The sequence below is a fragment of the Hyperoodon ampullatus genome (genome assembly GCF_949752795.1).
Source record: "Hyperoodon ampullatus genome assembly, chromosome: 4".
Taxonomy (NCBI): Eukaryota; Metazoa; Chordata; class Mammalia; order Artiodactyla; family Ziphiidae; genus Hyperoodon; species Hyperoodon ampullatus.
Window position 1 is genome coordinate 129,826,254 of NC_136917.1, and position 26,820 is coordinate 129,853,073.

Here is a 26,820-nt window from a genome sequence, read left to right on the forward strand (position 1 = left end):
TGCCCCATCTGAGCCACCAGCCCCACTCTTGCTGTTCCCTAAATCCCAACCCAGTTTGCAAACTCTGATCATGAGTTACCAGGTGGAGGAGGGCTTGGACATTGTCTCCAGGAAGACTGGCATGCTTCTGCCTTAGCACGCATGAATTTCTTTTTCTTTTTTTTTAATTTTTATTTTATATTGGAGTACAGTTGATTTACAATGTTGTGTTAGTTTCAGGTGTACAGCAGAGTGATTCAGTTATACATATACATGTATGTATTCGTTTTCAAATTCTTTTCCCATTTAGGTTATTACAGAATGTTGGGCAGAGTGCCCTGTGCTATGCAGGAGATCCTTGTTGGTTTTCTATTCTAAATATAGTAGTTTGTATATGTCAACTGTTCGAAATCGCTGTGACTGTTCATTTTTTCGATGAGCACCTCTAGACTGGGGGCTCCCTGAAGCCAGAGATCTGAATTCAGCTCTGTACATTGAGCATCTCTTAGAGTATGAGATACCCCCTAACAGATGTCCAGATGTCCAAATATTTGTTGAGTAATGAGTCGAACCAAAGTTTAAGTAGACAAGAATGAATCAATGTCAATAAAATCAAAACAATGTCTAGTTTCCCAACTTTGTCCAGCAAAAGGACTTACCCCCTGGTAAAACCAAAACAGACAAAGTATATGGATTCCCTCCAGCTCCAGAACCCACCATCTTAAATCTTCTCCTGAGTGTCCCCCTCCCTGGGTGATCTCAGGATCACTGCTCCCCAGACTTTCCTGCTGCTCCTAGGGAGAGCTTGTCATCTGCTTCTATGCAGAGCTTCCTTTGGAAGGACTTTTGCATGAAGGAAGTGGCCTGTGAAAGGCAGGAATGGAGTAGATGGAAGAAACGAGGGAAGGAAGCACTGGATGAGCAAGGGATAAATATGACCATATGTGCAGATGTGGGACTCCGGGGGGACTTGCTGACGGGAGGTGGGGAGTGTAGGTGGGGTCAACCACAAGGGATGGTGAGGACAGATGGGTCTAGTGAGTTGGATTTTAGAGGACATCCCAGGAGTCTAACTGAAGTTTAGATACAAACCTATATGCATTAGAATCCAGAATATGGTCTTGCATAAGGAGAGATATTATTATTATTATTATTATTATTATTATTATTATTATTACAGAAGAGGTGCTTTGGGAACATAAAATTATTTAGGAGGGATTGAAAGAGGAAAAAACCCCTAAAAACTGAGGCAATAGCTAGGTTTTCTGGGAATTTCTTTGTAAGAGTTAAAATGTGGGCCAAATGGAAAGATTTATTTTTTCTTATTCATTTGCCAATGAAAGGGATAGGATGTGTGGCAGTTTTTGGGAAACAGTGCTCCCTGTTTGGTTGGGTCATTAGTAATTTTTAGGTCATTGGAGTCAGATCATTTTGGTCAGGCCAAGTTCCTCACAGCATACCTCATAGGGGTCCAGTTGGTGCATGGAAAGCTGAGATCATTTGGCCAAGACCGTCCCTGAGTAATTATTGGAACCTGGTAAGGAATCTCTGTCTTTTGACTCCAAATCAAATAGTCTTTGTGACCCTACATTAGCCTTCCGGATTCCAGAAACATTTAACTTAATTTTTCTACCTTGAAATTATAATGTCCTTATAGGCTTGTCTAAAACACTACTCTCAGGAAGACTTCTGTCACTTGTGCTAATAAGCACTGCAGATATTAGACGTTGCAATCTGGCCACTAAGGGTTATGACTTTTTTGTTGTTCCGTCCTTAAAATGTTTAACTTTTTAAAACTAGTTGCCAAAACTTTAAAAACAGATTTTGCATATAAAAACTCCAAATGTGGGGATTCTTTTGAAAAATCTGAAGATCTGGCAACAGTTGGCCATCATTCCCACATGTGCCCTCTGAAGTCTCCACCTACTTCCCCCTCAGTACCCCCAACCACATCCTTCATCCATTCATTCATATGATCTGTCTGGCTCCTATAAGGCTTGTTAGTGAGTGATCTATGCTTTATGTGTTCAACTGGTAAGCCTCTAGTGTCCTAAGGAACCTCACACATGTATGGAGAAATGACTTATGAAGTATCTGCATGTTAGACAGCTCATACCATAAAGAACCCTGTGTTCTACTTACGTCTCCCTTGCAGTAGAAAAGTAGAGGGAGAGTTTTTATTACAAAATGGGAAGAAGAAACAAGAGGGAGACAAAGCTAACAATTATTAAGCTAGATGATTCCTTACCTCCGTGTTTTCAAACTTATTGGTAGATTGCAAAATCAGTTTCATGGGTCACAATCAATATTCTTAAAATAAGTAGAATAGGAAACATCAGAGTGAATCATACATGGTAAGAGTAAATATTTCATGTAAGTTCTATTTCAGTTCTTTATATACTGGATCAAATATGTGTCCAGTGTGTGTGTGTTTCAATTATGCATAAATTTCCTTTATATGGTGTGTATATCATTCTTTCACTTTCACTTAAATGCATGGTTTGTTAAACAAAGACTATAAACAAATTTTGCCATAACTATTATATATAACACACGAAAGTTGCTTTTAATAGGAATTCACTCCCTCCTACCTTTTTTTTTTTTTCAGTAGTGTGTATGTGTTAATCCCAAACTCCTAATTTATCCCCCCACCTTTCCCCTTTGGTAACTATAATTTTGTTTTCTATGTCTGTGAGTCTCTTTCCGTTTTGTAAATAAGTTCATCTGTGATTTTTTTTCGATTCCACATATAAGTGATATAACATGATATTTGTCTTTCTCTAACTTACTTCACTTCGTATGATAATCTCTAGGTCCATACATGTTGCTGCAAATGGCATTATTTCATTCTTTTTTATGGCTGAGTAGTATTCCATTATATATATATATAGTTATAAATATATATGTGTATGTGTGTATGTATGTATATATAAAGCCACATCTTCTTTATCTATTCATCTGTCAGTGGACATTTAGGTTGCTTCCATGTCTTGGCTATTGTAAATAGTGCTGCTATGAATATTGGGGTGCATGTATCTTTTCAAATTAGAGTTTGCATCTTTTCTGGGTATATGCCCAGGAGTGGGATTGTTGGATCATATGGTAGCTCTATTTTTAGTTTTTTAAGGCACCTCCATACAGTGCTCCATAGTGGCTGCACCAATTTACATTCCCACCAATTGTGTAGGAGGGTTTCCTTTACTCCAACCCCTTACCTTTTTAAAACAAACAGGTATCAAAACCTTCCTGTACATATTTTTTATATTAGGAGTCAGCACCCACACTTCTTCAAAAAATGAGCACAATTCACAATAGTATTCATTGTACTTCCTACTTTAAACAAGTATACTGGTCATAGTATAAAATGTGTTTCTTACTGTGGTTCACTGTCAAAAATATTTAAAAGCCACTTCCTTATTTCATATAATCTTCCCCCAAAACTCTGTATGGGTAGAGTCTGAGCCTTTAAGAAAATGACAGTCTCTACAGGAGTTGAAGTTCCCCATAATTTTTACTTGCTGGAAGGTCTCAGAGAATGCCAAAAAGGAATTAGCTGGGGCCTTGAAGCTGATGAATAAAGGGCACTTTCAAGCTGGGAAGCCATGATTATTAGGTCACCAGGACAAATTATGAAAACAAAATATACAGACTGGAATTAGAATGTGGACCTAAATATCCAGAAGCTTCTCCATTGGTTATTTTGCAACAAAAAATTATATGAATGAAATAAATAATGCCAGTGAAATGGTAGATGCACTGAGAATAGTGGTGTTAGCAAAATGGCAAAATTCATGAAACTTAAAAGTTGTATTTCAAGAGTTAAGGTATGTAATACTGTTTAAAAATATAAAGTAAAAAATATAAAGTTAAAATATAAAGTCACCAGAAGGACACACCACAGCAACTTATTTTAATGGATCTCAAACTTATCTTAAATCTAAACCCTTAATGAACTCAATGCGAAATGTCCACACATTAAATAAATAATTCTAGCTGGTAAATATATCCTGGAGATTTATAAAAATATTTATAATATATGTGTAGTCATTATGTTTTCAGACAATAGGAAGAAAATTGCTATTCAACTTTTTTTCTCTAATCAAGGAGCTGTAATTTATGCATAAACCTGGAATACTCAAAATAAAATATGGTTTTGCAAGATCAGAGGATGGCAAGAAGTGTCCAAATTGTTTTGAAATAATATATATTTTCAAAAGCTAATCTTAAGAATGAAATAAAACGTGAATGGCATGCTTTAAGCATCTAGCTTAATAAAATGACTACAGTTTTTTGTTGTTTTTATTGGAGTTTAATTGCTTCACAATGTTGTATTCGTTTCTGCTGCACAATGAAGTGAATCAGCTCTCTATATAAATACATCCCCTCCCTCTTGGACCTCCCTCCCACCCCTCCCACACCCCACCCCTCAGGTCATCACAGAGCACCGAGCTGAGCTTCCTGTTCTTTACAGCATGTTCCCACTAGCTACCTATTTTACCCATGGTAGTGTATATATGTCAATCCTAATCTCCCAATTCGTCCCACCCTCCCCATCCCCCACTGTGTCCACATGTCCATTCTTACGTCTAAATAGTTTAAAGTAACAGGTACAATGAATACTCTTGCTCATTGTGTTAATTTTCAGAGAGATGCAGGGGCTAACTGCTACTAGTATCAAAAATATGTACAGAATTGTTTTGATAACTGTGTTTGAAGAAGAGATGAGGAGGAAATGGATGCAGTTAAAATCAGCTGTTACGTGTTACATGTAACAAACTTGATAAATATTTATAATTTTTTAAACAAATCATGCATTTAAGTTGAAAGGAAACCAACAAAACGAAATAGGCATATGGATATGTGATTCTTTAAGTTAGTCTTAAATTCAAATAAAATATGGAACATGGCCTGGGGTTCAACCTTCTGTGGGGTGTATTTTTAGCTCTATTTACAAATGAAAAAACTGATAGATTGAGAAGTTCAATAATTCACCCAGCTTTGCCACATTGCTAAGTTGCAGAGCCAACATTTGAGCCTAGGTCTCTGTCCCCAATGTCATGCTCTTTCTATTGCTCATGACTGTCATAGGAGTCCACTAAAATAGATACCTCTAGAAATCTTGGTTTATTGCTCACTGTGCATCTGGACTCCTGCAATGGATTATTTTATTTATTTATTTATAATTTTTATTGTTGGCTGAATTGGGTCTTCGTTGCTGCATGCAGGCTTTTCTCTAGTTGTGTCGAGCGGGGGCTACTCTTCGTTGCGGTGCGTGGGCTTCTCATTGCAATGGCTTCTCTTGTTGCGGAGCATGGACTCTAGGCATGCGGGCTTCAGTAGTTGTGGCTCGCGGGCTCTAGAGCGCAGCCACGGTAGTTGTGGCGCACGGGCTTTGTTGCTCCATGGCATGTGGGATCTTCCCAGACCAGGGCTCGAACCCGTGTCCCCTGCATTGGTAGGTGGATTCTTAACCACTGCGCCACCAGGGAAGTCCTGCAATGGATTCTTAATCTACCTCCTCCCTTCCTCATTTTATCCTCCTGGGCCACAAGTACACTTATGCAATTCCCTCAGTATCCATTAGCTCCAGGCCACACATTGAAGTATTCCAGTCTGTTTCCCTCCTGCTCTCTGGAAGGAGTCTACTCTATCCGGGCTATTTTCCACCCACACATGGAACCTTTATTCAGGCTTCAGATGTTTGTTTCTTCTACCTGAAAAGAATGCCAGTTGACTCCCTCCCCCCACCCACAGCCATTCAAACCACAGACTGCGCCGAAGACCTCCATCCAGGTTCACCTTCTTCCTGGAACCCTGCACACCTAGCTGCCATCCATACCTTCTGCTCCCTGCCCTGAGCCACAGGAGCACTTCCAAGCTGATGATTTCCATGCCACCTTCCACTGTCTCTAGGCAGCAACTGGTCATGTGTCTGATTTTCTCAGCAGGGTATTATAAGTTCCTTCCCAGGCCCAGGCCGCTGAATCTTTCATGTTCTTGTATTTCACAGCAACCAGCACATCAGAGAGGCTCAATAAATATGTATGGATTGTTGGACTGCTCTCTTTATGGGATGAGAGAGAGAAAGGGGGAGGGAGGGGAGGAGGAAGGTTACTCTCTTGCCACTTCTCAACAGTACATGAGGGCATGAGGAGGGGAAAGAAGATGTCCTTGGTGGAGATTTCAAATATATGGGAACCTACAGAACATATGTATTGTGTTTATGCTTTCGGACTCACCTGACATGATATAGAGCAAAGTTTTCCAAAGTATGCTTCAAGACATTATAGTTGTTGCACTCCAAGATAAAATATGTTTTAATAATACTTGTTAAATGACATTAAATAGGTCTCTTTGCTGTAGAGCTTCTAGCTTTTGGTAGGTTCATGTCCATTAAAATCACTGCTTCTTAAAATCATATGTAACATTTCCCAATGTTGTTTGCCCACAGAATTCTCTTAGTAAGGAGACTCTCATAGGAATTATTTTCATTTAAACATTCTTTGGGAAATGTTGGAGTGATATCTCTGGTAACTTCATAGTAAGTGGTGTTCTGTCATTAACCAATGACATATTTGTACTTTTTAATAAATTTATTTATTTATTTTTGCTGTGTTGGGTCTTCGTTTCTGTGCGAGGGCTTTCTCTAGTTGTGGCGAGCGGGGGCCACTCTTCATCGCGGTGTGTGGGCCTCTCACTATCGCGGCCTCTCTTGTTGCAGAGCACAGGCTCCAGACACGCAGGCTCAGTGGTTGTGGCTCACGGGCTTAGTTGCTCCGTGGCATGTGGGATCTTCCCAGACCAGGGCTCGAACCCGTGTCCCCTGCATCGGCAGGCAGATTCTCAACCACTGCGCCACCAGGGAAAAGCCCCCATATTTTTAAATGCTAGTGACTTTGTGTGATTTGGTGTGGTCTTGTGAAGGCTATTCTAGATCTTAGATTCTTCATTCATGTTCAGCCCAGAACTGGTTAATAATTGAAGGATGATGGTAAGAAAATAGTAATTGGCTTAGGATTGAGAACCTGTGAGAGTGGAAGTAACCCTTTATGTATGAAATGCCTTATTGTAGATTAATTTATTTAAACAACCTTATAAGTTGGGTCAGAATAATAGTTACTATTGATTGAGTACCTGCTATAAGTCAGATATACGTGCATTACATGCATTTTCACATGCAGTTCTCATAAAAATTAATTCCCAATTTATACAGTGGGCTCAGGTATTTAAACGACTAATTTAAGATAACATGATGACTAGAACAATGACAAAGCTGGAATTCAAATTCTGGGTGGCTTAAAAATCTATGCTCTTTCCGATCTGTCATACTGCTTCCCATGGGGAACTCTGTGGGTTGTGGGTCTTTGCATGTGTGTGTAAGAGCTTTCTTATCCAAATCTAAACCTCCCCAGATACTCTTGTACAGTTAGAAAACTAATTTCTTTTACTTAAGCTTGTGTATGGTGCCAGTTCATGCACAAGTAGACCATCCATGTATATATGATATAATCTTGAGTGCTAAAACTTGCTCTATAATGTATACACATTTAACAAATGCAGGTTTACCAGTAGGCTGACGTGGCTTCTCACTCATATGTTCTACTTATAGCACAAGTAGTGAGTATAAAAATGGGACATAAGAAGTTACCCTTCTCAAACCTATTCATAGCCTATTTGAAAGAGCCTAGTCTTTCTTTGGACACCTTTTGTATAGATATATTTTTCTTAGCTCAGATTTCAATTCCCTTAAATGGAATGAATGTCTCTTTGACGTTACTTCTCTTTAGGTATCCCTAGTGAAGGAGAATAAGGAAACAAAGAAGGCAGCAGAGGTACCAATTCAGAGTAAAAAATTCTGGAGCAGTTTTGATTAAAACAATTATTTTCTTTTCTCCATTCGGGAAGGAATTCTTCACCTGGAGTCCTTGGGGACTTCAGGGAAGCCAGTGAACACTTTTAAAATAAAAACTCCGATGATATGAACTTATGTCCAATTTTCTGGAGAGGGTTGCTTTAGATTCTCAAAAGGTTTATTAGACTTCCAAAAAGGTTTACAAGCATTGTGCCTTTTGAAGTACAGGGAATCAAAATATACCTACCACCAGTGGCTCCTTTATGAACAATCACTTAAGGGAGTTCTCCTTCCATGTGAAAAGTCAGAACAAAGATAGGGAGATAAGAATAATGGAGTGTACAAGATAGAATAGTGAGCAATGAATCAAGTCTAGGTAATGGTGAAGAGAAATACATGATGTAATGTGACCATGAATTGTAAAGGTTGAGAAAGGATTCTGAAGACAGAGAAGTCATAGTCTAAGGAAAATCTAAAAGTCTGGAATTTAAAAATCTAAATTATTTTTTAAAGCATAAAACCAACAGAGTATGTATGTGTGGGGTGTAAGAATGGGGAAACAGATGGGGATGGGGTGGATGGGGGAGATGAAGTAGTGAAAACACAGAATAATCTAATGGGGAGGCCATAGACAGTATTTAAGTTTATTACACTCAGAGAGAAATAGAGATTTAAATATGGCTGTTAGAAAATAACATGAGCACTACAGATTGGCTAAACTCAGAGCAGCAAGAATAGGTAAGTAGGTAGGAGATCCAACTATTCTCCCAATTTTGATTTGCATGGGGAACCCATTCTCTTGATCTTGGTAGGATGGATGGTACACAGCCTTTAGTTCATTCACTTGTTCCCCTCAAACTTCATACCTGCATATTGATGGAATCTTTCAAAATTTTGCCTGATTTTGTAAAGTTCATTCTCTGTATTTATCATAATACCTATCATTTCAGGATAATATTAATATATCTTCCAAAAGACACTGTGATGCATTAACCATTCCAAAGTTCTGGCAATGTTAGCTCCTGATACTCTTTAGCAGCAGACAACAGAGTTCGAAAGCAAGAGGTGTAGCATAAGAGATACATGAAGATGGATACATCTAGAGAGGCATACTCAGGACATGATGACTACTTAAATCTTACTTGGAAAGAAATATTCTTATGTGTTATAAAGCATGCCTACTTTTTTTTTTTTTTTTTTTTTGTGGTATGCGGGCCTCTCACTGTTGTGGCCTCTCCCGTTGTGGAGCACAGGCTCCAGACGTGCAGGCTCAGCGGCCATGGCTCACGGGCCCAGCCGCTCTGCGGCATGTGGGATCTTCCTGGACCAGGGCACGAACCCGTGTCCCCTGCATCGGCAGGTGGACTCTCAACCACTGCGCCACCAGGGAAGCCCCTATGCCTACTTATTGGTTATTTGCTCACAAATACTTGTTGAGTGCCTGTAAATGTCAGCAACCATCCTACGCACTTGTAGAAAAGCCTAGAAACATACATAAAAGTGACATAAACACAGTCATAGAGACAGAAGCCAGCAAATTGTATCTAGGTGGAAGGAATGTCCAAGAATGGCAGCCCTAGATGGGATGGTGAATAAGAGAATCTGGAATGGTGTGGAAAAGCCCACTGGAAAAAAAAAGGCCTTCTGTGAACTCAAGAAGTATGGCATTCATAGAATAAGAAGGAAGGAGTTTGTGCAGCTGAATTTTGAGTGAGGAACTTACACATTAAAAACAGAGCTTAAGTAAGATTATTCTGACTTTATAAACAGGACTGTGGTGAGAAAAACCACACCCAGGGAGATCCAGTAGTCTGCTGTTACATGAATCTAGAAATATATAGATGAGAATTTGACTGAAGGTGGCAGTTGTAGAAATTAAGAAGAAATTGGTAAATCAATTGGCAAAGTATTAGATGAGAATATGGTTGGGGGCAGGGGTAGAGGGTATAAATATACAGCAGAGAAAGCAAGACTTTCTATTTATCAATAACTTTCTTTCTCAAAACATCTCAATTTCCAATGTAAAACATCCCTACCTGGTATACAGTTGAGCTAAACTCACAGAAGTCCAGAATCATGGTATTGGATGGGACCTTTGAAGACATCTGGTCAATTCTGTAATGCCCTCTATAGTAATACCTGACCCCACCCCGGTTAATCAGTCATGAACAACTTCAAAACCAACACCTCACCCAGATTAACATAGTGTCAGAAGTTATAAAATAAGCAAGTACCAGAGCTGTGTGGGAAGTAGAGATCACCTAAGCAAACTCCTTACTTGCTATAAGGAATGCTTTGTGCAAGAACTGACAGAGATAAAGATGACTGTGTCATCCCTGAAGGTTGATGGAAACACAGATACCCTCCTACAAGCCCCCTCCCCATGGGAATCAAAATGACTCCTAAGGTTGTAACAGGAGTATGAAAATAACATACGTAGTTCTAATAGGGTTTTTTTTTCAGCCTTTTTGCAAAATGTTTGTTGTTCTTTTATTGAAACAAATTCCCAGAGAGAAGCTTCCTCACTAGCGTTTCTAATCTTTGTTGGTGAAATATAAATTGGGAATGAAAATCATCTTACCTCAAACCGGTGGGTGTATATGGTCTGTTTTGGATATCAGTGGCTATGCCTTGATACTCTCTCCTTTGAAATTCTTTTTCTTTGCTCCTGAGAGGTTCTCTCCCTACCTTTCTGGCAGCTTCTCCTCTCACACTAGGCCTCCTAACTGGTCTCATCTTTCTCCAACCCTCTTTTCACACTTCCCAGGGTAATCTGTCTGAAAAGCAAATCTGACCATGTGACATTCTTGCTTAGATTTTTAGTGGCTCCTTGGGGAAAAAACCCATAAACTCTTGGAATAGTATACTAAATCCCCCATAACTGCCTCTCCACCTTTATCTTTGTCCATTGCTGGATCCCAAACTTAGCATTCTTCTCTGCTTGTAGCTACCTGAATGGCCTATGTTCTCTAACTGGCAGTGACACGTTACTCTCTATCTTAGATGTCACCTCCCATTTCTCACCTGGTTAACTCTTCATTTCATCCTTGGAGACTCAAGGCTGGCATTCCCTCTTTCAGAAAGTTTTCCCAGATCTCTCCTGAGATGTGGTAGTTGGCACCTTCCCTGTCCCCCTTATGCCTACTTTGCTGTACCTACTGCCTGGTTTTGGTGGAAACTTACATATGCTGACTTTGCTGTACCTACTGCCTTATGCCAACTTTGGTGTACCTACTGCCTGGTTTTGGTGGAAACTTACATACATATCTCTAATAATTGCCTTCCTCATTGGACTATGAGCTTCTTTAAACCCAAAGTTATTTCCTTCCATTTGGTGTACCCAGTGCCTGGGACCTAGCAGGTGTTCAATATATGTTTATTCAAGTGAAAAGAAAATTATTATAACTAGTAGAATGTAAACTCCTTGAGAGTAGGCAGGAACTTTTAACTACCTTGTTCATTGCTAAATCTCCATCATTTAGTGCAGTGACTGGAAAAGAATCTAGTAGGTAAGCAACACAAGGTTATTTAACTCACGGTCTCTCACTTAAAATAATCTACAAGGGGGGCTTCCCTGGTGGTGCAGTGGTTGAGAGTCCGCCTGCCGATGCAGGGGACACGGGTTCGTGCCCCGGTCCAGGAAGATTCCACATGCCGCAGAGCGGCTAGGTCTGTGAGCCATGGCCGCTGAGCCTGCACGTCCGGAGCCTGTGCTCCGCAACGGGAGAGGCCACAACAGTGAGAGGCCCGTGTACCACAAAAAAAAAAAAAAAAAAAATTCTACAAGGTTCTTGTTATTATCCCCAATCTACAGGTGAGGAAATTAACGTCCAAGAAAGATTAGGTGATGTGCCAGGGATTATGGCTTGTATGTAGTGGAATGGAGATGGGAACCACCTCCTACTCTTCTAGTTTCCATCAAGGAGTAATATTACTTATAATCGTTCACATGTCACATAAAGTCCACAATCCAGATGTCTGATTAAGCTTGGCTCAAACTCCAATTCCTTGGACAAAATTCCTTCCTGATCTTACACTGAGTTCCAAAAGCTTCCTCCTCTTTCTCTGTCTCTTCTCAGTGTCAGCTCAGGCTGACATTTCAGTTTGAGCCAATCTGGCCTCCGAGCTCAGATTAAACAAAACAAAATCTCTTTATCTCAGCATTTTGTACCTTCAGTAACTTTATTAAAGACTGGGGGGAGTAAGAGATTTATAGGGTGAAATTATCCTGTAAACAAAACTGACTCCTTTCTGTTACACACACACACACACACCACATATATTCCCACTGGAGCAACAAGCATATTCTTCCCCTTTCCTACGTGGAAGAGACCACAGGTTAGTTCTACCCAAACCAGTACTCCTTAAGTCCCATCTTCTGTAATAAGCAGCCTTGTCAAGCACTTTCTTGCACTCTCCCTGAAAGAAATTCTGGTGAATAGAGTTACAATGAATACAATATGATGACAATTTCAAAAGACTGTAGTTTTGGGTTTTTTATTTATTTATTTATTTATTTATTTATTTTGGCTGTGTTGGGTCTTCGTTTCTGTGCGAGGGCTTTCTCCAGTTGCGGCGAGTGGGGGCCACTCTTCATCGTGGTGCGCGGGCCTCTCACTGTCGCGGCCTCTCCCATTGCGGAGCACAGGCTCCAGACACGCAGGCTCAGTAGTTGTGGCTCACAGGCTTAGTTGCTCCGTGGCATGTGGGATCCTCCCAGACCAGGGCTCGAACCCGTGTCCCCTGCATTGGCAGGCAGATTCCCAACCACTGCGCCACCAGGGAAGCCCCGAGAAGACTGTAGTTTTTAAGAGCAACAAGTCTATTCCTTTGGAAGTCCCACTGAGCAGTCCTTCTGTTCATGCCTGACATGTCATGAGAGCATATGCTTATGTCAAATTTTAATACTGAGATTGTCTTAGATAAGAATAATCATCAGAAAAGCAAACATTCTGTAAATTATTAATTTTATTCTACCAATAACATGGCTGAAGATAATGGTCTCACTGACTTCAGCCTTGCCTCCCTCAATCCCATTTACTGCAGTCCTAGAATTTTCCATGTTAATAAAACCAGATCCCCTATCGAGCAATACTCCAAATCACTCAGTGGCTCCTCCTTTTGAAGATTCAGTCCAAAGCCCCTACACATGCCTGACAAGACTTCCATGACCAGTGTCTGTGGATTTCTCCAGCCTCTTTCCCCCTGAGCAAGGTCCTACTCATGGGAGTTCCTTTCCCTATGTACACATATACATACATCTTTTGAACTCAGGCCCATGTGCTCGTTCATATTATTTTCCCTTAAAAACTCTTCCCACCCCCTTCACTTACCTCCTGTTTCATTCTTTAAGCCTCAGCCTTCTCCCACTCCACCTCTGATTTAAATTGCCTTTTGTTATTCTCCCATAGCCTACATGCTTCCTTCTTTCAGAATGCTTTCTACAATATAGTATGCTGAAACTATCTCCACCCCTGGACTCTAAGCTTTCCTTGGATAAGGGGCACATTCTTTCATTCATCTTGTTTTTGCAGACTCTAATAAAGTGCGTGACACATACTTGGTGCTAAATAAATGTTTGTTGAATTTATGATGGTACTAGAAGTCAGTAAAATCCAGTCTTGTATTTATTTCATTAAAAAATTCTACTAGAGCCTTAGGCAGACCCAGAAAAAAAAATCATAGATAGTGGGAAGATAGAAAAAAACACACAAAATTATGTACACCTTCTCCTTGGAGGTTTTTTGAAGTACTAAGTGAAATTTTGTATTTTTCATAAGATTTCAAAACTTGATGCCAGAAATACACTTGGAAATGAGAACAGCTTGCCACTGGCAAGCTCTGCTTAAACCTGTTATGTGTACACATTGAAAGTGTATCCAACTCCTTCATGTATTTCCCATCAGATAAAATGTAGAGACAAAAAAAAGTCAGCAAAAGTTAGAGCTAAATTGCATCAATCTTTTACTGTAGCAAATTCAGGGAGTGATTAGCTTGAAGCAATACATGGTGAAGTGGAAATCATTTTTCTCCAGTTCTACCTACTTTAGACACTATCAATTCCATCCTTAGGAACAAAGAGGGAATTTGGGTGGGAATTAGGAAAGGAGAAGCTGGAATTGCTTAGGAAGATATACATTTAATTACTCGCTCTTAGGAGATGTTTAGTGAAGGGCTTTTTTTTTTTTTTAATTTTTAAGAACAATCTGAATCAGCCGTTACAGTTTGTATTTATTATTTTTAATGAATGGAAAGCAAATGGTGTCCAAGGTAAAGTGATTTTTTTGGACTTGTTCTCTTCATTTACACCAATAGGGCTGTCTAGGAGTTATGACAAATTTATACAGACCTTTAATCAGTCAAGAGTTGGCAAAGAAACTGACATCCATAGAGTCACACATTATGTAGAACGGATCCTTTTACCTCAATGGTCAACATCGCTGTAAGTTGTGGGTAAGAGTAAGCGGCTGAACATTTCACAAGAAAATGACCTCAACCTCTAGCTCACTGCTGTGGCTCTGAGGCAATTAGTTTTTTCCTTTTCAAAAGGAAGCTGCTGCTTCAGCATCTTCTCCTGGAGCTCCTGGCACCATTTCAGGCCATGTGTCAGGGGAACCCTTGATCACATCACAATGACGGAAGCCAAGTGCTGGCCTGCAAGAATTGAGGACTGTTTGTTCACAGAAGATCCTGAGCAGAAACACGGGTGTCACATAGTTCAAGGGGGCCTTGAAGGAAACTGATGCTGCTGTAGGAGGGGACTTCCAAAGGCTCAAGTTATTTCTCAGTTGCTGTTCCAGAGCCCTCTCCTGGCTTTTATGGAATTTGGCCAAGAGTTGTTGCTTAGACAGTTTCTCCCTGTAGTTCCTTGACTTAGCAAGATTTTGGATGGGAAAATAGAAGAGTTTTCTTATATTTTCAAGTAGTGCCACAGTGACTGCTACTCTCTGGGGAGAAAAGTATTTTATTCATGAATGCAGTATGTGTTCTTGGTAAAACCCCAAATTAAACTAGCTCACTGTTTTTGTCCTGCAAAATGTTGGTGACATTTAGGTGTGTGTTTGGTGTGCTGACTCAGTTTCCTGGAGGATAGCTGGCAACTCCACATTGAGGCTTTTTTAGTGGGGATGAAAAAGTCAGTTACTTGATGTTTTAGAACATTTGGGGTTAAAATTCCTAAAAGTTAAGCTTTAACACTGATCCTGAAAAACTGTGGCTAACTGTATTGCCTATAAACCTAGGAATTTGGAAAAAGTAGTATTCTCAGCTCTATGCTAATATCAACAGTAATTCTTTATTTGAGCAACAGTTTTATAGAACATACTGTTCTTTGCTCTGTTGTTAGTAATTATTTTCTTACTTATTGGTATGTAGGTGTGCTCTGGTCATTTTTTTTTTTCTTTTTTCATTCCCCAGATTTATACAGTGCATGCAGAAGTAGTTAGAATTTAAAATACATACACAATAAAGGTGTTTAAAAAAACAAAATAAATAAAATAAAATACATACACAGGCCACATTCTAATTGTACTCAAATGCTGATTTTGTCAAAATGACTAATCTATGATTGGGACATAAAGTAGATCTTCTGAAACAAGCTGTCCCTCTTGTCGCTGTACTGCCTTCTTAAGAGCAAGTCCTGTATTTAAGTACATAATGTCTTGAGGCATTGAAACTTTACTGAATTACTTCTTCACTATTACAATTAAAAATTAAACACTGAAGTGTAATACGTGGTGCCACATCCTGCTAGGTCCAAGGCCTATTTCTGAAAAGCTTTGAGGAGTTGGTGAAGATGGGAGGGGGACTGGGAGGTCCCCCTGGGGATCAGACTTTGGAAATGTTGGAGAGTAGGGGAGAGGAACACGGAACACCAAGCCTTTGAGGTGTGGAGAGGGGATTCCTGGCTTCCAGATATAACCAGTGACTGGAAAGATGGCAGTGAACAAATCCTACATACAATGGTCATGCATCTTTAATCCATTGGATGAGCTAACTATGGATAGCCCAAATCAAATCACCTAAAATAAGTTAATTTCCTCTTAAAATTCCTACATCCTTATTTTATACCTTGGAAGAAAAAAGCCAGAATAAAACCATATAGTACATGTACTTCCATCACAACTAGGTAATGCTATAGTTGCATATGGAAGATATTAAGTAAAATGAAAATGTGTTATGGTCATAGGCTTAATTATTATTTGTGATCTTTAGGGTATGGGATTACAAGGAACTTTCTGCATTACATCTTTGTGTAATGTTTCACATTTTATAACAAGCATGTTCTATTTTTATATACTTAATCAGGGATAGGCTATACAGATAAAATACTTTATACTTACGATTTAAGATTATCTTTAAGGCTTTTCCTTTTGTTGGGGGAAAAGCTCCAATCACACTTTAATTCACCTGGCAAGGTTGGGTAGTTGTTGTTCCTCAAAAGTATATATTTACAGAGATTGGTGCAGGAAAAAAAAAAAGTGGAATAAAAGAGGCAATTTTTAACCTAGAGTGCCCAAAGTGAATAGCAAACAGTTCAAGAATCCCTGATAATAATAAGCCACATGGCCCATGTAACAAATACTTTGAAAGTTACTCTAACTTTTACAAATGTTATATAAAAACCTATCTGGAAAATCCCAGGTGCCCGAGATTCAGTCCATCAAATTTTTTGTTGTGCCACTCCTCATTTATGGAGTCTAAATTTCAAGGGCAGAATTTCTTCTCCAATACCTGTAGATTCGAAGACCAAGGAAAAGGATCTCACCAACTTCATGTAAGCTTTTCGGTGTATTCTTTCTAATTGACAGTAACAAAGTTTCGTAAGATGGGCTCTTGGGAGATTGGATGTTTTCCCTCCTCTAAAAGGTTTGCTTACCTGCACGCTAATATAGTGAAGTTCCCTGCAATTGATCCCTTACTGTAGAGCTCCCCCAGGGTCAAATTTTGTAAATAGAACCTGCTTCCATACGGTGTCTTTGGATGTGGTCTTTCCATTTTCTCACGTTTGTAGTTTTTTCTGTGCACGGTGGGTAGAAACACTCTTCCAGACTCTTCCCATTGGCATCGAAATACCCTCCGGGTCCCTGATCTGCAATTCCACTGACGAAGGAAGCATGTATGCAGGACAGGCGTAAATTGCCCATACGGCGTGCTGCATTCACATTGCTCTTCCTTTACTGTAACTCTTAGACAATTCTGAATGTGAAAACACAACATATTGCCAAATCTGTGAATTCTAAGGCGTTCTGACCCACAACATTGTATGTTTTTGTTTGCTTGCTTATGTCCACCCCGAAATTTAGACGTATGGTTCTTAGCAGAGGCTGGGCTGGGAACTGAGGGTCTGGTCTTAATAGAAATACTTCTGATTGCACAACCACCCTGTCCTCTTGAAGTAGGTAAATCCTAAACCCTCAGAAACGAAGCCTCGGAAACACTAAAACCCAAACCCACACAAACGGTTGCGCGGGTCCTAAATACCCAGCTTGTGCCGCCCGTCGGGCTGTCCGGCGAAAGCTCGCAGGAAGCACGGGACAGTGGAGACGCGGAGGCTCGGGCCGTCTGGGCAACCGGGAGGGCCTCGGCTCGGCTGGGCGCGCGGGGTCCCCGCGGGGCAGGTGCGCCGTCGCGCGCGCGTGCGCCCCAGGTCCCGCCTGAGCCCCGCGGCGGGCGCGACCCCGGGCGGCGGGCGAGCCGGCGGCGGGCGCTCCACGCCGGGTTTTCCGCCGCTCCCCTCGCCCCGGCCCCCGGCAGCAGCACTGACACACACTCTAGCGCCCGCGCCTCCCCAGCCGGGCTTCGGAGCGAGCGGCGCGGGGTGATGCTTAGGCGAGGCGGCGGGGCGGCGGGAGCCCCTGGCGGGCCGTGGCCCCGGGCGATCTCGGCGTGAGAGAGCCGAGGAGAAGCCGGGCGGCGCCAAGGGCCGTGCGGGGCGCGAGGGGTAGTGTTCTCGGAAAGCCGCGGCGATGGAGCCGCGCTGCGCCCGCCGCCGGAGGAGTTGAGAAAGAAAACAGGAAACGTGGTGGCTGCGCACCCGGCCGCGGCTGATTCATTCGCTTTGAGTGAAGGCTCGGCAGGAGGGGCGGGCGCGGGGCCGCGGCTCGGGGCCGGGCGCCGCGCAGATCGCGCCGTGGACCAGACGCTCCCTCCGCGGGGCGGGCTCCCGGGCGCGCGCGCCATCCCCTTCGCCGTCCTCCGGCACCAGGACTTCTTCAAAGTCTCATCTTGAGGGTTTTGGTCCGTGTAGAAGTTGGCTCGCCACACTTGGCGCGCCCTTCCTGGACGCCGAACAGAGACGCCAAGCTGGAGAGGGCGTGCGTTCCCGAGGCCGGCCGCACCGCTAGCAGAGCCCCGGCCCCCGTCGCGGAGCCCGGCTCGTCAATATGAAGGAGCAGCCCTCATGTGCGGGCACCGGGCATCCGAGCATGACGGGGTACGGCAGGATGGCCCCCTTTGAACTCGCCGGCGGCCCTGTGAAGCGCTTGAGAACTGAGTGCCCCTTTCCCTATCTCTTCGCAGAGGAGGCCTACCAGAAACTGGCCAGCGAGACCCTGGAGGAGCTGGACTGGTGTCTGGACCAGCTAGAGACCCTGCAGACCAGGCACTCCGTCAGTGAGATGGCCTCCAACAAGGTAAGCCCCGGCTCGGCTCTCACCGAGAGGCTCCTAGGCTGCTGATTCCCACGCTGGTGAAGCCACCAGTCCCCGTGGCCCGGGGAAATACATACAGGGGTTTGTCACACTCATTGCATTTTGGTTCCCTTGGAAGGAGGTTCCTGATGCCGTGCCTTCCCTCTCTCTTCTATTCACTCCAGAGAAATTAAACATTTTGCAAAAGCAACTTTGACATAGTTTGACTGCAGTACCCCCAAGACACTGTGCGCGCGCGCGCGCGCGTGTGTGTGTGTGTGTGTGTGTGTGTGTGTGTGTTTGGAGGGGTACTTCTAAGTGACACTTTGCCCTTGCAACAGAAACCGAGTCTGGTCCACAGGCAATCCATGTTGTAGGGTATTCTTGGGATTCCCAGTGGAAAATAAGAGTTACTAGAGGTCAGTGCAATCCCTTGGATGTCACCACCTACTGAACTCAAACGCAGAAGAGTTCACTGAACTTGGAACCTTAACCCCCATTTATCTAAGTGTCAGGGTACCTGTAAAAACTGAGCCTTTATCTTTTTGCTTGGCCATATGTGTCCACAGGGGACATCAAAGTTAAGGTTCATTGTGATCACTGCCTTTGTTTCCGTGAATCTTGGAGAGAGAGTCCAGTTTTCTGAGGTTATTTAGTTACAGTGATGCTTCAATGGGGCATTTGTGCCGTATGCCAAGGTGCTGGTCTTGGTGGATAGTGGAGGTTTGAGGGCTGAGAATCAACTCTTAGCCTGGCACAGCCTTAAAGCAAGGTAGAGTGTTGTCAGTTTTGGTGTATTTTTTGGAATTCCTTGTTTGTTTGTTTTTTAAACAATCTTCAGTTATGTAAGGAAATAATTGGGATTATGTATGTTTTTAATGATTGTTTGGCTCAGGGGATAGGAAAGGAGGCATGGGCATGTTGGATGCAGGTGGTTGAGGGGTTTAGCCAGTAAGGACTGGTAACTTTGTGTGGCAATTAATAACAGTTGCCCCCTAAAGATATTTAAATATCTTTGGCCACCTATTTACAAGGTCAGGAAGGTATACCATTTTACTGTTTATCTACATGCACATATTTTTCAGAGAGCTATGCTTTTTTTTTTTTTTTAGTTTACTATAGTTTTTATCCCACCTTTTTTTTTCTCATGCAGTTTTAAAAAAATATCATAGCATATCACCCACTTGATTGTCTTATCTGTTGACAATGCTTATACAGACAGCATGGTTTTTAAGTAAAAAGTTAGCTTCAAATAAACAAGATAAAAAGGACCCCCCAGTCACTATCTGCAGGCACTAATCTACCCGTAAGCACACTGACCTACCCATATGCACACTGATGATCAAATCTGTATTTTTTTTTTCTGTCATTTAAGCCTCATTTCTAAATTTGGTATGGCTCCTCATCAAAATGATGGGTTATTACTCTCTTACTCCCTGCCGTGGCATCAGGAGCCATTGTTCTCATCTGGCTAACAAATTCTTAGTTCGTTGATTCATTTTATAACATACAGATTGTTCTTTCATAATTTGGTTCATAATAGCAGTAGACATATGCTGAGTATCTCCAGTGTCCTAAATGCCGAATGGGACCATTCTGCAGTGGGCCTGAGTTCTTATTCTCTTGTCTGGTTAATTCTATGTAGTAAAAGGAAAAACCAGAAGCCACCAAAAGATGTGCAAGCCTTTGCTTATATTTTCAAGATGATTTGACAGTACTTTTTCAGCACAATGAACCTCAGCAGCTACAATTACTTTCCCCCAATCCATATGATGAGACCTCTATTTGAATTTAAAAATTAACATGAAATCTAATCATGTATTGTAAATGACTTCAACTGTCAAGTATTAATTTATCTATACTTTAAGATGAAAAAATAAAACTTGAGGTCACAGTGATTGGTCAAAATGATTTCTTTCTTTTAAGGGCATTTCTTTTTTTAAAAATCCCTGTCTTTTAAAGACAGGGATTTTTTTTTTTTAATCTTTATTGTGAAGGCCCCTCAGACTTTAGGTTAATTTACAGGTTTAGTGTAGGAGGTGAATTTATTTGGTTGAAGTGAAATCTAGGTTAAGTGAGAAAAGACTTTTTCAAAATATAGTCATTCTAGCTGTGTTGATGTCTTGTAAGATTCTTGACATGACACTTATTTTTAACATTAAAAAATTCAACTCAGCTGAAACTGTTGATTAAACTTTTCATGGCTAATTCATTCATTTCTTTTTTTTAAAAAAAACCCATTCAGTTCTAAATGAGTGCTAAGCTCCTGTGACTTTTTATAGATGAAAACGGATTAGCATAGAAGGAAATAGAGCTCTTGGTAAAGGTTGTAAAGTTACCCTTCAGCCAGATAACAAGGGCACAAATAAGTCACATCCACATGAGCTGTAAACTGAGTTGGAGCAGCTGATCTAAAGGTCCCCAAGAGTGATGCCGAACCTAAGTCTGAACTGGAAATGTGACAACTTGCGTCATGTGTCCGCTAGGTTGCGAGCATCTCTTGAGTGTGAATGAATAAGTCTGAAACATTGCTTTTGGTTATTAGACTTATTGACATCCATTCTTTTCACATGTACTTGTTCGAACCAAACCAGTGTTTCCCTTGAAAAGTCATGAAGTTTTTCTTTGTTTTCTTCTCTTTTTCAGGCTTTAAAAAAAAAGTACTCTAATAGATTAAAATGACACAATAAAATACTAGTAAGAAATCAGGATTTTTAAGTGATTATGTAGAGAAAATATTTATTATGGAGGTGGATTTGGGTGTTAGGAAGAAGGAAATTGATTCCTCAAACTCATTTAACAAATTGGGTTAATGAATTCTTCATATTTAAAAAAATCTCAATAGAAGGAATCTGAACTATTAGCAGTTTTTAAATGACTCTTTACAAGCAACTAGATGTATTTCCTGACTGGGATTGTAATGTGCATAATGCTTATTGATGGTATTGAGACAGGAAAATTATTGAATTTTTGGCCACTGCCAACGTTGTCTGTAATACATGTAGGATGCTTGTACCAAGTAGGGTAAGAGACTCCAGATGGCATTTAGTTTGAGAGGTTAAATCTACAGCATTTAGCCTCATAAGCCCATTAATCTGCCCAAGATTTGTACAGATTTCCTTTGAAACCTCACTGCTAGAGTTAAGAGAGGTTTTGGTGAGGTCTCAAAGCTTTGGAGGCAGACAGACCTGGAAGTTGAATCATGGTTTTGTTCCTTACTAGCTGGGTTACATTAGAGAAATGACAAACGTCTTTAGCTTCGGTTTCCTTAGCATAAGATGAGCACAATGATATCTATTTTGAAAGGTCAGTGTAAGAATTTGAAAGAATATGTGTAAAATAGTTAGCTAATAAATAGTGTCTGACAGAGACTATACCTGCCATTATTGGTATTATTATTGAAGGTTTAGGTTAAACTTGATTGGTTGCCTACTTGGCTAAAATATTTTTTTTACCATTCAGTTGTCATTTATACTTGATGTTTTAAGTTTCATGGGTTTTTATAATACAATTCTTAATAACTGTCTTGAGTGCACAGTTCTGTATTGTAAAAAATGCTTAAATTATATTTATACCTTTTTAAGTATAATATAGACACAAACATTTTGAAGTTCTAATTAGAAGCTTAATCTTTTCTTAAATTTCAGCTACAGAATTCCAGACAGCTAAATACTTTTTCTCTTTTATTCTAAAACTGAAAAAACAGCACTGATTAATTTTTAAAAAATATTAAATATAATGTGGGATTGGTAGGTACATTTCCATCCTTTTGTACAGGTTTTGCAAAGCTAAAGTAACTTTTTAGACTGTTTTTAAGGCAGAATAGCTTCACAGTGTTTTTGGTTACCTTTCTCTCATAGAAAGTACACTGAGGATGTGAGGAGGGCAGGCCAGGAACTAAGCCTCAAGGGTTATGCTGTGGAACCCTGTAACTTTATTCTCTTGTGACCTAATAATGCACATTTCACCACATCTTCAATGTAAGTGTGGCGATGTTTGAAGGAGAAAAAATCATCTTGATTTTCCCCCAAAATATACTACTATAAAAATGTATTGTTTCTTCTCTCTAAATGTGGAGCAGTTCTGAGGCTTGGCATTGCTGGAACCTACCATGCTTCAAGCTGAAAGTCTGCCTTGAAGTTAGGATTCAGGCATCCTTCTAAGAGACTTCAGGTTTTTCTTTAGTTCTTTCTAGACGTACGTAGGCCAGCTTTGCAAATGTGAACATGACTTTTATATGGAACTTAGTTTGTCTGTTTGGTTTTTAACAAAGATCGCTATCATGTTTCTGTTGCCTATAAATTAAATTGCTTTTCTGGGGTGCTTTTTCTTAGTGTTTTTGCACTCTGCTCCCCCTGCTGCTTTTTAATAGTCAATGCATACGTAACATATACTACAGCTTTCTGTGACTGCTGATATATTTTCTTCTGGGCGAGAGTGGTCCTGGAATGAATATAGAATGTTCATAGAAGTGGCTAAATCTTAAGATTTTTCAGCATTACATGATTATAAGATAGCTCAGAACAGAAATAAATGTTTAATTTTGCTGAGAAGGAAGGTGAAACTAGTTGGAAAAGGCATTTTAATTTTATAAAGAGCAAATAGCAAATAACAGTCATTTACTTCAAAATATTAAAACTATTGACATAGTCATACAGAGTTGTTGAGAGTTAATCAGCATACCTAAAGGAAAACTCTAAATTTTAAAAGAAAATATATTTCGTAAATATAGAAATTCAGCTTACTGATGTTTTGAGTTTGCTATCTGCTTTTTCACCTACTTTATAAAAGTAGATTTACCAAAGATTTATGTTGTTTACATATAGAGCCTTAAAGTTAATATGACAGATTGGGCATGCTTATTTTTATGATCACTGTTTAAAAAAAATACTTTCTTTGCTTTTATTTTAAGTAATAATAGAAAGAGGGAAGCACTTTTAACAGATATTTTTATGTTTCATTGAATAGTGAAGCCCTTGACTTTAACTTAATAAAACAGTAAAGATTAAAGCAAATCTTTATCTCTACTGTCATCAACTCAGTTTATCAGTATTTAGTGGCAGTAAGCGTAAATATCCTTAACATTTAATTATCAAAAACTTCTATTTTTGTGATTCAGTAAATTAGTCATTACTCCAGAAATTGCTTTCAGTTATTGCATTTTGATTTAATTATAGGAAAGCGGTAACTTCTTGTCTCAGAGTGTTATGAACGATGTCTTTTTTTTTTTTTCCAAAACAAAAGGCTTGGCCAAGATAAAATAGCACTTTTCCCAGTGTATGAATAGATTAAGCACATTTTTTCCCCAAATAGCAAGGATGATAGGTAATGATTTTGTTCAGTTTAAGAAGATTCCTATGATAGTCATAGATTGTAGCTATTCCATAAGAACGTATAATTATGGCAGATGTGAAATGCTGATAATGATTTTCAGTTGATCCGTAAAATACTATGTAGAATCTGATTTTCTCTTTTTCAGAAAGAAACCAATCCTTTTAAACTGCAAATAACTGGAGTTTATTTTGTGACAGCATAGCTCTGCCAGGGCTAGCTCTGTACCTGGCTAGTTGTGATAGTTGAATTGGCACTTTTAGCCTGAGATCTTTCTAGGAAATAGAGCGTGGGTAGCCCTTTCGTTTGCTCTTCACATTAGTTTTAAAAGACATTTTAAGAAAGCATTTTCTTTTATTTACTCTAACAGGGATTAGGATGGGGAGGGGTGAGCCTTCCTATTTGCTTAAACAACAAACAATTCTGCTTTGTTCATTGGGAAATTCGTTAAATTGGATTACCAACTGCAGTGATAATAGCTTTATTATCCTTTATACTTAGAGAATATTTTATCTTTAATGAAGTATTTTTCTTTGTTATTATTGTTTAATATTCTGGGGTTTTTGTGCCTGTTTTGCTGTATTTTGTGTGTGATGGGGATGAATGGTATTTACTCTTTCTCTTGACATATACACCAATGCTTATGGCAGCTTTGTAGAGTGGAAAGGACATAGATGTTTTTTGTCAGGGGGACTTGGTTTCAAATTCTAGCTCTGCTGCTTCCTACCTAATGTTTTGGGGACATGCCTCACTTCTCTGAATCTCAAATTCTTCATTTCTAAATGGACATAATAAAAGGGGAAAATAAAATTGAAGGTTGTTAAGAGCATTAGATATAATATATAGAAAGCTCACTTTGCTGAATAGCTTATACTGGGTGCTTAATAAATTACGTGCAATTTATTCTATCCCTAGACTACATTGGAAAGGAGAGACTAAGAAAAACCATGTGTCATATACTCCTTGTAATATAAGAACATCATATTTTTCAGAAGAAAACTGTGAGCTTTATTCTATAATAAATAACAAGTCAAAATTAGTGTTCTCAGACTTCCTGTGTACATTCATAACTACTGTATGTTAAATGCTTTTATTTAAAGCATTTATTTTTTAAAGTTAAATGTCCACCTGAGTGCCTCATCTTAAGCAAGGAATTACATGAAATCATGGATTTGATGTTCTAGTTATTTTTTATTATAATATTAAAATATGTTATTTTTTAATATAATGTTCTAATTTTTTTAATATACATTGAAATTAATTTGTAACAAAATGAGAAAATACTCATCCACACCACCTTAAAGCATTTCACTTACCACTCACAGACAATGGGCATACTTTTCATTGTACTAGACTAAATTGGCAGTGAGAACCATCTGGGGAGTCATTTTTGGTTAGGAAGGTATGTCTGTTTAAAACAACCTATGATTTTTCTTCTCTGCCATTAATGGGATTTCCCCACTAGAAGAGAAAATGCCAACTGTCATCAGCAGAAGTCTCCCATTCATTAGGCATTCATTCCGCAGGCAGAATGGTCTATGGATTCAGAGCACTCTCCTGCAGCCAGATTGCCTGCATTGGATTCACTCTCTGCCCTTTACTAAATTTAAATGGGACAATTTACCTTCTGTGCTTCAGCTTCCTCTTCTGTTCAAGAGTTACTGTGATGATTTAATGAATTAGAAGATGGAAATTGTCTAGACAGAGTCAGGAACATAGTGAGTGCTCAGTAATGTTAAGTCCTTTATATCCATCTATAAAGGAATATCATCTTTCTTTTCTTATTTTGTGGGGTGAGAGTTAGAGAAGGTGTTGGTTTGCCATCCTGATAATTATGCTTCCAGTGACCTTTTAAGAGAGAATGGTGGCCTCATGATGTTGATGTGAACCAAATAGGACTCTTGGAATGTTTCATTTGCTCTTCTCCCCATCAATGACTTTTCATGGAGTTTACCTTTTGTTTCTTTGTGTAATTTTATGGTATAGCCCATCAAACTGGCCTGAGGTTTTCTCAGAATATCTAAAACTCTCTAAGCTGTTTCTAGCAGAAATACCTAAATAGTGGATAATAGTCCAGTGACTTTTTTTTTCATAAATGAATGCACCCTGTTATTCCTCTGAATGAGACTGAAAGTAACCCAGGCACAGAATCTTTTATTAATACTTAATGTTAAGAAAACTGTATTCAGGACGTAGCCTTCCATGGCACTTCTCAGCAACTTTACCATCTAGTATATGCAAACATCTCCTTGCTCAGTCAGCTGAGAGAACCTAAAGCAATGACACCCCAGTAGCATTGAACACATCTAGCACCCTCATCTTGGTTTCTAATACCATTCTCCAATAAAAGGAACCAGCACTCCTTGAAGTAGCTGATTCTAGAACTGGGGCGGGAAATGAGGCTGGAGCCATGTTGCAGTTCCAGAAAGTAAGGAAGTGGCCAAACAAATGTTGATGGGAACATATCAAAGGGATACAAGAGCAAACTGAAAGAGCTCCCAGTTCCCAGCTGGAACTATTTGATCAAGAAAATAAACTAGTGTTGAAATACAACTCAAGGTATAAAACAAATAGCCATGAGTTCAGCTGATATAATTTATTGAATAAATAATTAAATGGGGGAGAAGAGACAAATCCCTTGTGCTGAAGAATTCCAAATAATGTATGTATATACTCTGCTCTCAAGGAAGAAAAGTATAACTCTCCACTCCTTAAGTGTGGGCTGTGCATATTGACTTCCTTCCAAAAAGCACAATGTGGAAAGAGGGAAAGAGTACCTCTACTGTGGACAAACCTGATAAACACACACTACCTCAGCCAGTGATCAAAGTTGACATCAACGGTGATAAGTCAAGTTGTAGTAGGTACCCTTGATATGATCTGATGAAAATGGTACTGACATCTGAGTTTTTCTACCAAAAACATATAACCCCACTCTAATCATGAGAATAACATCAGATAGTTCCTAGTTGAGGGACATTCTACAAAATACCTGACCAGTACTCCTCAAGACTATGAAGGTCATCA

General features: G+C 39.9%; 1 protein-coding gene across 7 annotated transcripts in view; it reads left to right on the forward strand.

Moving 5' to 3' along the window:
• The window catches only part of PDE4D (phosphodiesterase 4D), a gene marked incomplete at both ends in the record, with an annotated part of 1,136,097 nt that overhangs the window by 1,066,828 nt on the left and 42,449 nt on the right, over window positions 1-26,820 (forward strand). For all 7 annotated transcript variants that reach the window (XM_079703996.1, XM_079703994.1, XM_079703995.1 and 4 more), the window contains one exon: window positions 18,353-18,465. In XM_079703996.1, coding sequence (XP_079560122.1) covers window positions 18,353-18,465 — 113 coding nt within the window. The remainder of the gene's footprint in view (window positions 1-18,352; window positions 18,466-26,820) is intronic.